General features: G+C 48.4%; 1 protein-coding gene across 2 annotated transcripts in view; it reads left to right on the forward strand.

The window, feature by feature from the left end:
* The window catches only part of LOC137419213 (IQ domain-containing protein E-like), a 199514-nt gene that overhangs the window by 99536 nt on the left and 83425 nt on the right, over positions 1–16553 (forward strand). For both annotated transcript variants that reach the window (XM_078775825.1, XM_068105362.2), the window contains 2 exons: positions 14240–14292; positions 14505–14593. In XM_078775825.1, the coding sequence (XP_078631951.1) occupies positions 14240–14292; positions 14505–14593 (142 nt within the window). The remainder of the gene's footprint in view (positions 1–14239; positions 14293–14504; positions 14594–16553) is intronic.

A 16553-nucleotide genomic window follows, 5' to 3' on the forward strand; every position in this document is an offset into this window, starting at 1 on the left:
GTGAACACGCAGCGCCGATCCTGGCCTGGAGTCACGGGGAGTCGTTCCAGGCCTGTAGATGCTGAGCACTGTTCCGGACCTGCGGACACGGAGTGCCGGTCCTGGCCTGCAGACAAATGTTGAACAAAAATATTTCAAATAAGTGCATTGTTGTTTTTAATTGGTTTTCTTAATAGTTTCTAAAACCTTGTCATAAATTTCTCTGTTTTTTAAATATCTATCTTCTGTTTGAAGCATGTGCCATGTGTGTTTGTTTAAATCTGCATTTTTATTTATTTCACTCTTTAACTCTTTTCTGGATTCTGTTTTATCTTGTAAGCAATCTTAGATTGTAAATTATGAATATGTATGCACGTGTAATTCAGCCATTGGCTGCCAGAAATGCTTTTAATAAACCATTTTTGATTGTTTTTATTGATTGATTGTCTGGCAAATCCTCCCATCTACTTCCTTAACAATTCTCTGAAAGAAATTTCGTCATTCAAACCTTTGGGCCTAACGATTCTACTATTATGTTTCTTGGGGAAAAGACATCTCTAAGTTGGCTTCCGAAGCCAGCTGCCGATTGCGATCCTTTGTTTGTGCAAAGTCTTTCCTCGACACATCCGAACTTTTATTTACTTACAAGGCCTTCATTTACAGATTGATCGAGTGGTGCTTTTTCCTTTGGGATAGCACCACTGCCTCACACATTGCTCAGTTTGACGCCGTGGAAACTAAGGCCTTCAAAATACTTGGTACTGTAGCGGTTACCGCTGGATGCACACAATCGCCTTGCACCGGCCAGAACACGGCCAGACGCGCCTCTCCCGGGCATGCCCGGACTCACTGTTCCCGGGCACGCCCGAACCTCCCGGGCACGCCCGGTCTCGTCTTTCCCGGGCATGCCCGCTCTCGCCTTTCCAGGGCTCGCCCAGAGCGTCCGGGCATGCCCGCTATCGCCTTTCAGGGCTCGCCCAGAGCGTCTGGGCATGCCCGCTATCGCCTTTCCAGGGCTCGCCCAGAGCGTCCGGGCATGCCCGCTATCGCCTTTCCAGGGCTCGCCCAGAGCGTCCGGGCATGCCCGCTCTCGCCTTTCCAGTGCTCGTCAAGAGCGCCCGGGCACGCCCAGCCTCGACTTGCCAGGCCGCAGCCAAACACGCCCGGGCAGGTCCAGACTCGCCTTTCCAAGGCTCGCCCTTGACACCCGGGCATGCCCGGTATAGCTTTTACCGGGCAAACTTCCCGACATAAATGTGTATATATATTGCTGCCCGATAAACGGGCTTTTGTCAGAATACCTGAGCTGTTTTGTTTCAATAAAGCAACTCGGACGAATTCCGTCTTTGGTCGCGTCACTTCTTTCGACTCGCGTTGGAGCACAGCTCCTTCACTGGTGACCTACCGACATGGACACGGCAGTGACTCTTAAACTGCCTACCTTCTGGGAGGCTCACACGGCTGTTTGGTTCGCCCAGGCGGACTCCCAGTTCGCCCTGCGAGGCATCACCGCGGACGACACCCGCTTCCACCACGTCGTGGCAGCGCTCGGTTCTGCCACCGCGGCCCGCGCCCTGAGCCTCCTCGAGCACCCGCCGGCTGCCGACAAGTATGACGCGCTGAAGACGCTCCTCCTCGACGCTTTCGCCCTCTCACCGGCGGCACGCGCACGGCGCCTGCTCGACCTGCCCGAGCTCGGCGACACACGCCCGTCCGAGCGCATGGACTATATGCTCTCGTTGCTCGGTGAGCACTCTCCGGATTTTCTGTTCCGCGAGTTGTTCCTTCGCCAGCTGCCTCACCCGGTACGCCTCGCCCTGGCTGGCACGTCGATCACCGATCCCCGCGCCCTCGCCAGGGAAGCCGATAAGATCTCCTCGGTGGGCCAACACATCGGCGCGGCTACCTGGAGCCTGCCGCCGTCCGAGACGACGCCCACGATGCCCGAGCGCCCTGCGCGGTTGGAGGCCGAACTGCCAGTGAAACTGGCGGCCGTCACGCCGCACCGACCGCTTCCGACACGACGGCCGGGGCCTCCACCTGGCCAGGCATGGTGTTATTACCATGCCAGGTTCGGACACAAGGCTCGGACGTGCCGACCCCCGTGCACTTTTGGCAAGTCGGGAAACGGCCGGGCTGGCGTTCATTCCCAGCCATGAGCGCCGGCCACTCGGGCAACTTGCTTTTTATTCGGGACAAAGCGTCCGGGCGGTGTTTCCTTTGTGACACCGGCGCCCAACTGAGCGTCATACCCGCCTCCGAGCAGGACAGGCGGGACGCCGTTTGCGGCCCCTCTTTGGTCGCTGCTAATGGCTCGGCCATACGCACTTTCGGCCCGCGCAACGTCACCCTCTGCTTCGGCAGCCAGCGCTTTCAGTGGACCTTTGTGACCGCCTGCGTCCCCATGGCTTTGCTGGGGGCCGACTTCCTCTGCGCGCACGGGCTGCTGGTCGACGTCAAACATCGTCGCTTTGTCAATGCAGAGACCTTCAGCTCCCTGGCGTGCACGATGAGCAGCTCCGCGCCGACCGAACTGGCGTGCGCCCTCCCGACGGCGAACGAGTTCGCTCGCCTGCTCACGGAATTCACGGCCCTCACACGGCCGACGTTTTCGGCCGTCGCAGTGCGGCATGGGATCGAGCACCACATACCCACTACGGGCCCGCCGGTCTACGCCAGGGCCCGCCGCCTCGACCCGGCCAAGCTCGCCGTGGCAAAGGCCGAGTTCAACGCGTTGGAGCACCTCGGCATCGTGCGGCGCTCCAATAGCGCGTGGGCCTCACCACTGCACATCGTGCCAAAGCCGGGGGGCGGATGGCGCCCGTGTGGCGACTACCGCCGCCTCAACGACGCTACCACCCCCGACAGGTACCCGATCCCGCACATCCAGGACTTTTCCGCCCGTTTGGCGGGACGGGTCATATTTTCCAAAATTGACCTGATACGGGGATACCACCAGGTACCTGGCCGGGCGGCCGATGTCCCGAAGACGGCCGTCATCACGCCGTTCAGCCTGTTCGAATTTTTGAGGATGCCGTTTGGCCTCAAGAACGCGGCCCAGGCGTTCCAGCGCTTAATGGACGGCGTGCTGCGCGACCTGCCATTTCTTTTCGTCTATCTGGACGACATCCTCGTCGCCAGCACATCCCGCGCCGAGCACCTCCTCCACCTCCGAACACTGTTCGGTCGCCTCAGCGAGCATGGCTTAATTGTCAACCCGGCCAAATGCCACTTCGGCACGATGACCGTTGACTTTTTGGGCCACCGCATCACCAAGACCGGGGCCGTGCTGCTGTCGACCAAGGTCGAGGCCATCACCACGTTCCCGCGTCCCCGTTCCATCAAGGCCCTACAAGAGTTCCTCGGCATGGTGAATTTTTTATCACCGATTCATGCCCCGCGCTGCTCAGCTCATGCGGCCCCTTTACGAGGCCCTCCGGGGCAAGCCGGCCAAGTATGACATCGTTTGGTCCGCGGCCATGGACGCGGCCTTCGCGAGCGCAAAACGGGCCCTCGCCGACGCAACGCTGCTGGCTCACCCGGTGCTCAACGCGCCCATCGCCCTCACTACGGACGCCTCCAACTACGCGGTGGGCGCTGTCCATGAACAATGGGTGGACGGGGTTTGGCAGCCACTCGCTTTTTTCAGCCGGCAGCTCCGGCCGAACGAGTTAAAATACAGCACGTTCGACCGCGAGCTGCTCGGTCTATTCCTGGCCGTTCGCCATTTCCGACACCTCCTGGAGGGCCGCCCGTTCACGGCTTTCGTCGACCACAAGCCGTTGGTCTACGCAATGGCCAAAGTCACGGAGCCGTGGTCGGCCCGCCAGCAGCGCCACCTCTCCGCCGTGTCGGAATTCACCACGGACATCCGGCACGTCACCGGCAAAGACAACGCTATGGCCGACTGTCTTTCTCGGGCCAGCGCGAACGCGGTCCACCTCGGCGTGGACTTCGCGCTCATGGCGGCCGACCAGACCACCGACACCTCGGTGCAGGCCCTCCGGGCGGCGGACACGGGCCTCCGCCTGGCCGACATCCCCTTCGCGGGCACCGTCCTGCTCTGCGACGTCTCCCAGGGCCAGCCTCGCCCCATCGTGCCCGTTTCCTGGCAGCGCCGCATCTTCGCCTCCATCCACGGCATTTCTCACCCGGGCCGGAAAGCTTCTCAGAAGCTGGTGTCGGCGCGTTTCGTCTGGCACGGCCTTCGACGGAACGTCCGCGACTGGGCCAATGCCTGCACGGCCTGCCAGCGGGCCAAGGTCCACCGCCACACCCAGGCCCCGCTGGCACCTTTCACCGTGCCTGCACGGCGTTTCGACCACGTCCACGTGGACCTGGTGGGTCCCCTGCCCCCATCGCGGGGGTTCACCCACCTGCTCACCATGGTGGACCGGACCACCAGGTGGCCGGAGGCCGTGCCCCTCACCTCCACCACCACTGCCGACGTGGCGCAGGCGTTCATCGCCACCTGGGTCGCGCGCTTCGGCGCACCGGCGGACATCTCGTCCGACCGCGGCCCACAGTTCACGTCCGAACTTTGGGGCGCGGTCGCCCGCTCGTTGGGGGTCACGCTGCACCGCACCACGGCCTACCACCCCCAAGCCAACGGGTTGTGCGAGCGGTTCCACCGCTCCATGAAGGCCGCACTCATGGCCGGCCTTCAGGACGACGGTTGGACCGACCGGCTGCCGTGGGTCCTTTTGGGCCTCCGCACGGCCCCCAAGGAGGACCTCCGGGCGTCCGCCGCCGAGCTCGTCTACGGCCAGCCGCTCCACGTCCCGGGCGAGTTCGTGCCCAACGCTACCAGTCCCTGGTCTGCCGCACACCAGCGCTCGGACCTCCAGGAGGCCGCCGGCCGATTTGCCCCCGTGCCAACGTCCCGCCACGGTGGCCCCCAGTCCTACGTCCCCCCGGCGCTTCGCACAGCGGAGTACGTCTTTGTGCGTCATGACGCGCACCAGGGGCCACTCCGGCCGCCGTACAACGGGCCCTTCCGGGTCCTGCGACGGGGCGACAAGTCCTTTGTCGTCGACGTTGGCGGCCGGTCGGACCGGATCTCTGTGGACCGCCTCAAACCGGCGCACATGGACGTCGACCAACCACCACGGTTGGCCCTTCCTCCGCGGCGAGGCCGCCCTCCGTCCACAGTTCCCCCCGCTCGACCACCCACCACCACGTCGGACCCCTCCCCACGACCCTCCAGGGGTCGCTTCGGCCGGGTCATCCGGACCCCCCTTAAATTGACCCTGCCGGTGCAGGTCGATTCTGGAGGGGCGTGTGTAGCGGTTACCGCTGGATGCACACAATCGCCTTGCACCGGCCAGAACACGGCCAGACGCGCCTCTCCCGGGCATGCCCGGACTCACTGTTCCCGGGCACGCCCGAACCTCCCGGGCACGCCCGGTCTCGTCTTTCCCGGGCATGCCCGCTCTCGCCTTTCCAGGGCTCGCCCAGAGCGTTCGGGCATGCCCGCTATCGCCTTTCCAGGGCTCGCCCAGAGCGTCCAGGCATGCCCGCTATCGCCTTTCCAGGGCTCGCCCAGAGCGTCCGCGCATGCCCGCTATCGCCTTTCCAGGGCTCGCCCAGAGCGTCCGGGCATGCCCGCTATCGCCTTTCCAGTGCTCGTCCAGAGCGCCCGGGCACGCCCAGCCTCGACTTGCCAGGCCGCAGCCAAACACGCCCGGGCAGGTCCAGACTCGCCTTTCCAAGGCTCGCCCTTGACACCCGGACATGCCCGGTATAGCTTTTGCCGGGCAAACTTCCCGACATAAATGTGTATATATATATTGCTGCCCGATAAACGGGCTTTTGTCAGAATACCTGAGCTGTTTTGTTTCAATAAAGCAATTCGGACGAATTCCGTCTTTGGTCGCGTCACTTCTTTCGACTCGCGTTGGAGCGCAGCTCCTTCAGTACTCTATATCCCAGTTGAAACTCCAGTTTCTGGATCTATTACTTTCACATGACTGACAGGTCCTCCTGTGTCCTCCCCATGCTCTCAATTTACAACCATGTTCCTTATTCCTCCAAGTCTCCCTCTGTTTTGCCCTTCCACATCCTACCACCCTGATGACCTACCACCCTCCCTCCACCCACTTCCTCTTTCTACTCTTCTTTTCGTTCTGCTCCATCCCGGTCCATTTTATGTTCTAGCTCCTCCACATGCCTCCATTGAATACTAATTTTTTTAATTACTTTAAAATTGGCAATTGCAGCAATTGTTGAAGACAAATTACAATGTCCCATTTTGAGCACTTGGACAACCTTCCCCTCATTAAATTCATTGAGCAGTTTTGTTTCATTTTTTTATTGTGCATGGAATTAATTAGTAGCTGATGTAGTATTGCCTATTATGTAAGGATAATTATTTGGCCAGAACCACCATATTTCGTTTTGTCTTGTTGTGATGTGCTGTCCTCTGGGCAGTGACAAGATGAACAAGTCTCGCAATATTTATTTGTAGTACCCGAGGTGACCTGATGGTGGAGGTAGTGTTCCATGATGTAATTGCTTTCAAGAAGTCAGTGAGAATCCTGCACTTAAAAAATGTCAACATAACCTACTTTTCGATGTAAAAGAATGTCAAGGGCTTAAAAATACGAAGACTTGTTTGCCTGAGAATATAGCATAAATTAATTTACACTGATAATCTAGTTATGCATGCCATCTGTGTCGTGCTACCACTGCTACAGAAAAACAGGTCAGACATATGACCATTGTTATCCTCAGTTATTCATCGTGTATATTTGCCATTTAGGCTTATATTTAAAAATATTTTCTCAGCTTAACCCTCAACATCCGCGAAACACCAAATGCAGGTTTGAGTCTTCCCTTCTTTTGCACAGCTCTTTAAACTAACTTACTGGGATGTTGGGTGGTGGGAGCTTCAGTGTCATTTGGGTTGTCTTTAATCTGGATCTTACTATTAACAGATTGAAAACTAGAATGGCACTCGGTAGAGCGCATACCTCCGCCAGGCTGACCAGTTTATGTTTTGTATCCCACTGATAGGCTGGATCTGGATTCGGACCTCAACCAAAATCTAATCGGCTTGGTCTTGTCACTTAACCAACTCGTCCACCAAGTTTAGTCATAACTCGTCCATAACTTTTTTAAATATCATGTTATATATCGCTTTTGGTCTGATCTCTCAATGGTGAAGAATCACTTAAAATTAAATAAACTCGTATCCAAATCCATATTCAGATCTTCACCAAAATTGAATGGATCCTTCTCAGACACCCAACCGGTCCCCCAAGTTTCGTCCAAATCCGTCCATAACCTTTTGAGATATCGTGCTATGTATCGGTTTAACCCTATCACCCTATCACTCAATGGTGAAGAATCACTTTTAAATTAAAAAATATCTCATATTTGAATCCATATTCAGATCTTCACCAAAATCTAATAATTTCGTCCTTGTCACATACACTACCTCTCCGCCAAATTTAGTTTGAATCCATCCACAACTTTTTGAGATATCCTGTTCATAAACAGACAAACAGACAGACAAGGGTGAAATCATCACTTCCATCCACCTTTGGTGGCGAAGCTAACAAATATCCAAGATGCAGTGATTTAAAGGTCATTGGCTCGGTTGCATAAAGCATCCTTCTGGAAAGATTTGAGGATTTACTTTAATATTTCCTTAAGTTTCCCCTTAAGGACACCTTTAATTTGATTATTTTTGCATATTTGAATATCCCTTAAGTTTTTCCTTAAAACCTTCCTTAAACTCAAGGCCCTGAGGACCCTTCAACCCTGAGGACCCTTCAACCCTGAGGACCCTGAGGACCCCTGAGGACCCACCCTTCAACCCCCTGCCACACCCCCTGGTCCCTAAATATCAATCTTTTAGTTTCAAAAATGGCACTCTTCATGGAAATTGGTCACGAAGACGACAATTTTCGTAAGGTGATGCCAAAAGCTGATAGAATAATACTTCCGCAATTGAGAAATTATTGGGCCTTGTGAAGCACGCTCTGAGTGCCTGCACACTGACTTGGATAACATTTTCACTCTTTCATGGCATCCAGAATATTTTGCTTGCTGTTTCGCACTCGTATTTCACTTTAATAATTTCACATTTTCCCCATTCTTGGAAAGTTTCCAAACATTTACTGCACACATTAACGTATTTTCAATAAAATGCTCAATGAAAATCGGAATGAATTTTTTGCAGAATCATTTTTATTCCTCATTCATCCAGAAGCACGTGTTCCCCAGGCAGCATATAACAAGCGGCATGTAAAATCACGTGTTCTTGCTTTCGGACACCTCTTCCTATCTCTAATCTGATTGGTTGCCTGCCATCGCAACGGCCCCAAGGATTTCCTCAACTTTAAGGAAATCCTTACTTGAGGATTTCCAAAGGATTGGTTATGCAACAGCCCTTAAGGAAATCCTTAGCTAAGGGATCACAGTGTACCTTAAGGTAAATCTTTCCTTAAGGATGAGGCAATTTTAGGCAATCGGGCAATTTTTTTTTTTTTTTTTTTGTATACAGGATCGAGGCTCGTGTAAGAGCTAACATTAATGACAAAAAAACAACAAAAAAAAAGAAGAAGACATCATGCGTAGCACGATACTTGCAAAATCTGCCCCCCACCCCCCCCCCCCCAAAAGTTTTCCATTCATACAGCAAATTCAGATGAAAAATTATGATTTTAGAAGTGTGACCTTGAGTTGACCTTTGACCTTTTGACCTCATAAATAGATGGTTTCCCAATTCAGTGAGGCAATACACAAATGCTGTTCTATTTTCAAGTCAATCGGATGAAAATTGATGGGTTTCCAGATGAAAATTGATGATTTTGGAAGTTTGACCTAGAGTTGACCTTTGACCTTTTGACCTCAAAAATAGTTGGTTTTCCTATTTAGTGACACAATGTGCAAATGCTGTTCAATTTCCAAGTCAATCGGATGAAAATTGAAGATTGTTCAAATGAAAATTGATGATTTTGGAAGTTTGACCTTCAGTTGACCTTTTACCTTTTGACCTCAAAAATAGTTGGTTTCCTAATTCAGTGAGGCAATATGCAAATGCTGTTCAATTGAAGTCAATCGGATGAAAATTGACGGTTTTTCAGATGAAAAGTGATGATTTTGGAAGTTTGACCTTGAGTTGACCTTTGACTGATTGACCACAAAAATAGTATGCTTCCCAATTTAGTGACTCGATATGCAAATGCTGTTCAATTTTCAAGTCAATCAGTTGAGAATTGACGGCTTTTTAGATGAAAATTGATGACTTTTATAATTTGACCTTGAGTTGATCTTTGACCTTTTGACCTCAACAATAGTTCATTTCCCAATTTATTGACTCAATATACAAATGTTATTCAATTTTCAAGTCAATCAGATTTAAAATGGCGATTTTAGAAATTTGACCTCCAGATGACCTTTGACCTTTGACCGCAAAATCAATTGTCTTCTCAATTGGGACGACCTAGACAACTTGGTGAAGTTTAGTGATGATCGGTTTAGAATTGTGACCTGTAGGCCGGTGACAAACAGACAAACAAGAAGAAGTCATGTGGAGCACGATACTTGCAAACCCCCCCCCCCCCCCCCAAGAAAATAATTCCATTGATAGAGCAAATTGTCCATTTCATCAAGATTAAAATTGACAATCTTGATCAAAGCTCGGGTCAATAGGAAGAAAAGCGACGATTTTTCAGATGACCTTGAGTTGACCTTTGACCTCAAAAATAGTTAGTTTCCCTATTTAGTGACTCAATGTGCAAATGCTGTTCAATTTTCAAGTCAATCGGATGAAAATTGAGGATTTTTTAATCTTGGCCTATGTTGACCTTTTGGCCTATGTTGACCTCAAAAATACTTGGTGGTTGAATTCAGTGACAAGATATGCAAGCCCTCTTCAAATTTCAAGTCAATTGGATGAGAATTGAGGATTTTAGAAATGTGGCCTATGTTGACCTTTTGGCTTATGTTGACCTAAAAAATGCTTGGTGGTTGAATTCAGTCACCAGATATGCAAGTCCTCTTCAAATTTCAAGTCAATTGGATGAAAATTGAGTATTTTCTAAATTTGGCCTCTGTTGACCTTTTGGCCTATGTTGACCTCAAAAATACTTGGTGGTTGAATTGAGTGACCAGTAATGCAAGTGCTCTTCAAATTTCAAGTTAAATGGCTGAAAATTGAGGATTTTAGAAATTTGGCCTATGTTGACCTTTTGGCCTATGTTGACCTTTTGGCCTATGTTGACTTTTTGGCCTATGTTGACCTCAAAAATACTTGGTGGTTGAATTCAGTGACCAGACATGCAAGTCCTCTTCAAAAGTTCAAGTCAATCGGATGAAAATTGAGGATTTTTGAAATTTAGCAAAGTTGGTGACCTTTGGCCTATGTTGACCTTTTGACCCCCAAAACAATAGGCTTCTTGCTTTTGACCAACTACCATTTGGTGAAGTTTCGTGAAGATCGGTTGAAAATTGTGACCTGTAGGCCGGTGACAAACAAACAGACAGACAGACAGAACCACAAACGCAACCGACCAATATACTTGAAAAATCTTCGATTTTGCAAGTAACAAACGGACAGATAAGACGAAATAAAGGGAGCGGGAGACAACATGGGGAGAGAGGGGTAGCACACAAGTACAACATTTGAGAGCAGGGACATTGGGAGATCTGTGGGAGGGAGAGGGCTTGGGGGGAGGAGGCATGGGAAGGGGGGTGGGAGGGGGGGGGGGGTGGGAGAGTTAAAAAAAACAAAACATGGACACAGCTTGGACTTCCAGGAAAGAAGTCGGTATTTCAGAAAAGTGGATTTGGGGTGAATTAACAGGGTAACATTGTCTTCTGGAAACTCCATAAACAGGCCTCAAAAGGGTTCATACAAATATCATTTGGATTCCATCGCTGAAGATGTCAGACATTGTTACTACTGTATGTTTTGACGATGGGGGAATCTGGACGAGGGTGGATGAAAAGATGACAAAATGGCTCAGGGGAATACTGGTGATTGAGTGAGGGGATACTCACCCGTTTCACCACACCAGCATAAAAAGACAATCTCCATGAATAGTGGAGGTTCGAGAGCAGAGAAACCAGTGGCGACATGGAACACGAGGCCACGGGGAGCTGCACCATTGTTCACGGTGTCGAGCTAACGAAACCACAACTTATGGTGGTTGAACATGAGCGTGACATGATCTTTGTGTCTGCTTCTGCTTTACATTTTATTTTTCTGTCATCTCAAGATGTGGAAAATATCTTTACAATTAACCATTCATTGAAATTAAGGATTTAGAGTCTCTTTTCTGTGAAGTGTTATTAAGTTGAAGGATTTTGATAATCTCTTCTTGCCTGTGCGATTATTCCATTGAAACGGATTGCAAAGTTTTTGTATAGACGAGTTGTAGTTAAATAAAATTGCTTCCCGTCACTTCCATGGGAAACGGATGACTGTTTTAAAGTCGTTTTTCAGTCGCAACTGCATGTCTGTCTCATCGTTCAGCAATCCTTGTGATGGAATCGTAATGAGAAGGTCACTTGGACCATCAGGACTGTGGGACATAATTCATTCGAGATAGTCAACTGTACAGCCAGGGCGATGTCAAGGCTCAGCTCATGTACAAATACCATTAAGCCAGTGTATCTGTTTTGCCCTTTGTGTGATAGCCAGAGCACAATGGATGTTATATGTGAAGTTGGGGAAGGAGATTTTATTTTTCTGCTGATGGGTGGAGGGATGGGTTGGGGAGATGAAAGCGTTTTTTAAAATTTAACTCCGACACCGAAAGTGGATGGAGGTTATGTGTCCACCCCTGTCTGTCTGTTTGTTTGTTTGTCTGTCTGTGAACAAGATATCTCAATAAGTTGTGGATGGATTCGGGCGAAATTTGGCAGAGATGTAACGTATGTGACAAAGACGAAATGATTCGATTTTGGCGAAGATCTGGATTCGGATCCGGCTACTAGAATTTTGAAAGTGATTCTTCACTATTGGGAGATTGGGCCAAAAACTATACATAGCAGGATATCTCAAAAAGTTGTGGACGGATTTGGACGATATTTGGCAGAGATGTAGCATGTGTGACGAGGACGAAATGTTTCGATTTTGGCGAAGATCTGGATTCGGATCCGGCTACTAGAATTTTGAAAGTGATTATTCACTATTGGGATATAGGGCCAAAAACGATACATAGCAGGATATCTCAAAAATTTGTGGACGGATTTGGACGATATTTGGCAGAGATGTAGCGTGTGTGACAAGGACGAAATGATTCGATTTTGGTGAAGATTCGGATTCGGATCCGGCTACTAGAATTTTAATGTGATTCTTCACCATTGGGAGATAGATATGGCCAAAACGATAAATAGCAGGATATCTCAAAAAGTTGTGGACGGATTTGGACGATATTTGGCATAGATGTAGCGTATGTGACAAGGACGAAATGATTCGATTTTGGTGAAGATTCGGATTCGGATCCGGCTCCTAGAATTTTAAAGTGATTCTTCACTATTGGCATATAGGGCCAAAAACTATACATAGCATGATATCTCAAAAAGATGTGGATGGATTTGGACGATATTTGGCAGAGATGTAGCATGTGTGACAAGGACGAAATGATTCGATTTTGGCGAAGATCTGGATTCGGATCCGGCTACTAGAATTTTGAAAGTGATTCTTCACTATTGGGAGATTGGGCCAAAAACTATACATAGCAGGATATCTCAAAAAGTTGTGGACGGATTTAGACGATATTTGGCAGAGATGTAGCATGTGTGACAAGGACGAAATGATTCGATTTTGGCGAAGATCTGGATTGGGATCCGGCTACTAGAATTTTGAAAGTGATTATTCACTATTGGGATATCGGGCCAAAAACTATACATAGCAGGATATCTCAAAAAGTTGTGGACGCATTTGGACGATATTTGGCAGAGATGTAGCGTATGTGACAAGGACGAAATGATTCGATTTTGGTGAAGATCCGGATTCGGATCCGGCTTGTATAATTTTAATGTGATTCTTCACCATTGGGAGATAGATATGGGCAAAACGATAAATAGCAGGATATCTCAAAAAGTTGTGGATGGATTAGGACGAAACTTGATGGTGAGGTTGTGTATGTGACCAGGAAGACTTGATTCGATTTTGGTGAAGATATTATCGATGAGGATACATGGATTGTTAAATTTTTAAAAGTGATTCTTCACCATTGAGAGATCGGGCGAAAAGCAATAAATAACATGATATTTTAAAAAGTTGTGGTCGAGTTATGACAAAACTTGGGGGACGAGTTGTTTCGATGACAAGAACAAGTTGATTCGATTTTGTTTCAGGTCCGAATCCAGATCCGGCCTATCAGTGGGATACGAAATGTAAAACTGTTCATCCTGATGGAGGTTTGTGCTCTTGAGTGCCGTTCCAGTTTGATCTATACTTGTACTACAAACTCGACTCACAGCCGTCTATTTACAAAATTATCAGAACTACTGATAGTTATCAAGGCTTTCATCCATAGCTCGATGGGACTATGTTTTCCCTTACGGGCTTGCACTTGAGCATCACATCTGTCTCTCTCCAAGACTCTGTGGAGCCTAAAGCTGTCAACGTTATTGGCATCTCCCTCAATGATGCCGAAGCACAAAGCCTGTTGGAATAATTTGGCAGACCAGTCGATGGGCTCTGTGTTTTGTTTTTCTTCCATTAACCTCTTCCTGGTTGAACTCCCAAAAGCTAGGCTTTTCACCCACCTCAACTCCTTTGTTCCTCTGTTGTCCAGTTTGTGGAAATACCTTCCAAAGATGGTTCAATTACACTCTCACCTCCAGGGCGTCAAGCAAGCGGTGCACCAGGATTTAAAGTCAACCCCCCCATCCGTACCCACAATTGTTTATAACCCCTTTAACCCCACCTTGCTCAGCACTCTTATTTGCAGATTACTGTGCACCATCCCCCTTGCTCTCTCGCTCTCTCTTTCACTCCGTCGCTGTCACCCTCTTATTTTCCTTTTCGGTCATTCGACCACAGTGTCCAACCGTGGTCCCACTCTCAGTACGATGCCTTTTTACCCTTTGCCACCTCAATCTTTCTTCCATGAGCCTAAATTATGGAAATAAAATAAAATAAAAGCTCCTGATTCTGGAAGAACAAACATGCCATAGTTGTCTACTCTTGCGTTTTGATGATTGGGAGAATCTTGCAAAGGGATTAAAAGAGGAAAATACTCAAAGCATTCTTCCTGCCATAAGGTAGTTATTTTTTTCTATTTTCCTTTTCTAGATTGACCATCTCAGAGCATCCCTGGATGACAATGCACACCCAGACATTGAACGGTACGTCTACTTCCTCTGATGTCTCTTACAAAAGCTGTGATTGAAGCACTCTGTAAATGAATAATTTCACCCCCATTTTAAATGCTGAAATATGACCATTTTAGCCTTGCGAGGTAATGGCTTTTCATGGGTATAGCTGCTCTTCTTTGTATCTCATGATGAGTTTGCAGAGGTTCTTTGCTGTCGTACAGTTTGTTGTCTATGGTCCATAGTTTGCAGGAACTTGAAGATGAGAACCATTTCCTAAAGAAATCAATGAACCTTAGGCTACGGGAAAGCGCAGCTGCAACACCAGTTTCAGGTAAGATAAGGTTTTGTGCTTCATTCTTTTCGGGTAGTAATGCTTCCGATCGTGTAATTATCAAATAGAATTTTTCGTTTCCTTGTGCATTCACTTTTTTAATAAATAAATAAAAAACCACCTTTAGAGGCCATTTTTCCCCGCAAAGCGGGGGTTGGCCTTTTTCGGGAACCGTGGTTGTTGTTGGTTTTTTGGTCCCCTTTTTGAAGCAATGTTTTACGGCCGGATGCCCTTCCTGACGCCAACCCTTTTTGCCGCCCAACTTTTTTAATAGCCAAACAATATTGGTGACATTGGCAACAATGCTCAATCTCATTTATCACTCTCAAAGAAAGTATTCTTGGGTCATTCATTAATTACCTCCACCACCGAAGGTTGACAGAGGTTTTGTTTTCACCCCTCTCTGTTTGTCTGTCTGTTTGTCTATGAGCAAGATATCTCGAAAGGTTGTGGATGGATTCAGACAAAATTTGGTGGCCAGGTTGGGTGTGTGACGAGGCAGAATCGACTCGATTTTGGTGAAGATCTGGATCTGGATTCGTGAATTTTTTTCATTGGATCTTCATTGTTGAGATATGGGGCCAAAACGATATGTAGCATGATTTTTCAAAAAGTTGTGGCCGGATTTGCACAAACTTTTCTGGATGAGTTCGTCAGGTGACAAGAACAAGCTGATTCGATTTTGGTTCAGGTCTGAATCCAGATTCGCCTATCAGTGGGATACAAAACATAAACTGCTCAGAGAGTCGTTGTAGTATTGTTGTGCATTCAAATATCTATTAGAGATCCATGGGATTTCACAAAATTATTTAATTCAGTAACCAGCTCAAGTAGGGAAATAGGGATCAACACAGACTGACTGATTTGAAAGAATAATCACATCCGTGTGAAGACGCAATGTTAAGCTGTGTTTAGATTGGGAGTGGGATGGCTAACTTGATGCCATTATTCTGGCATTTTGAAACATGCTTGCAATAATTAGACTGTCCTGATAATAGCAGATTGATGGTGGTGCATCTTGCTGTTGTTGTTTTCAGTGTGCCACCATACATATATATATATATATAAGGTGGCATATGTGGGAAAATTACGCGTCCACAGCAGGAATCGAACCCAGGTACCTCTGGTGAACGGTACCAGTGCTCTGCCATCTGAGCTATCTGGGCAACCCCGACTGCGTATGCAATTTTCCCACACATAGAATTGCCACTCTCTTTCTGCCACTGTTTCCGGGGCACTCGCTGCCAACTATCGGAGCACCAACGGACTGATCACGAGAGGGTCTTCTTCCAATTGGGGGGCAAATCCATGTCCGCTATTATAAACACCACTGGCGGCATAGTAACAATTATATAAATGAACAGGATTATAAATAATGAAATTTAATCAAATTGATATATGTGGAAAAATTACATGCCTAGACCAGGAATCAAACCCAGGTCCTCTGGTGAACCCTACCGGTACCCTGCCATTTAAGCTATCTGGGGGACCCTGACCAAACATGCAATTTACACACACACACACACACACACACACACACACACACACACACGCACGCACACACACACACACACACACACACACACGCATGCACACATATACATACACACGCATGCACACACATTTTTTTGTACACATAGTCAAGGCTCATGGAAGAGTGAGTGTACTGAGTGGATCAGGATGTAGTTGGACAAAAGGAACAGCAGAGAGAGGAGAAGGGGGTGGGGAGGGGACACCAACAGCGGTGCCGAAGGACAAGACAGAGGGAGACTTGATCCTCCAGGAATGGCGATTTAATCAAGTGGAATGTCTTAACGTTGGCACAACACATGTTGAAACGAAGCGAAACAAACCAAGTCACAAAGCGATCAAAATCAATGTTGATCAAAGTGATGGATCGTCACTTTTGAATGACAAAAAGGATGCAAAAACAGATCTTATCAACTCCAGACAGATATGT

The sequence above is a fragment of the Myxine glutinosa genome, chromosome 1, assembly GCF_964187855.1.
Source record: "Myxine glutinosa chromosome 1, kmMyxGlut1.1, whole genome shotgun sequence".
In the NCBI taxonomy this organism is placed as follows: domain Eukaryota; kingdom Metazoa; phylum Chordata; class Myxini; order Myxiniformes; family Myxinidae; genus Myxine; species Myxine glutinosa.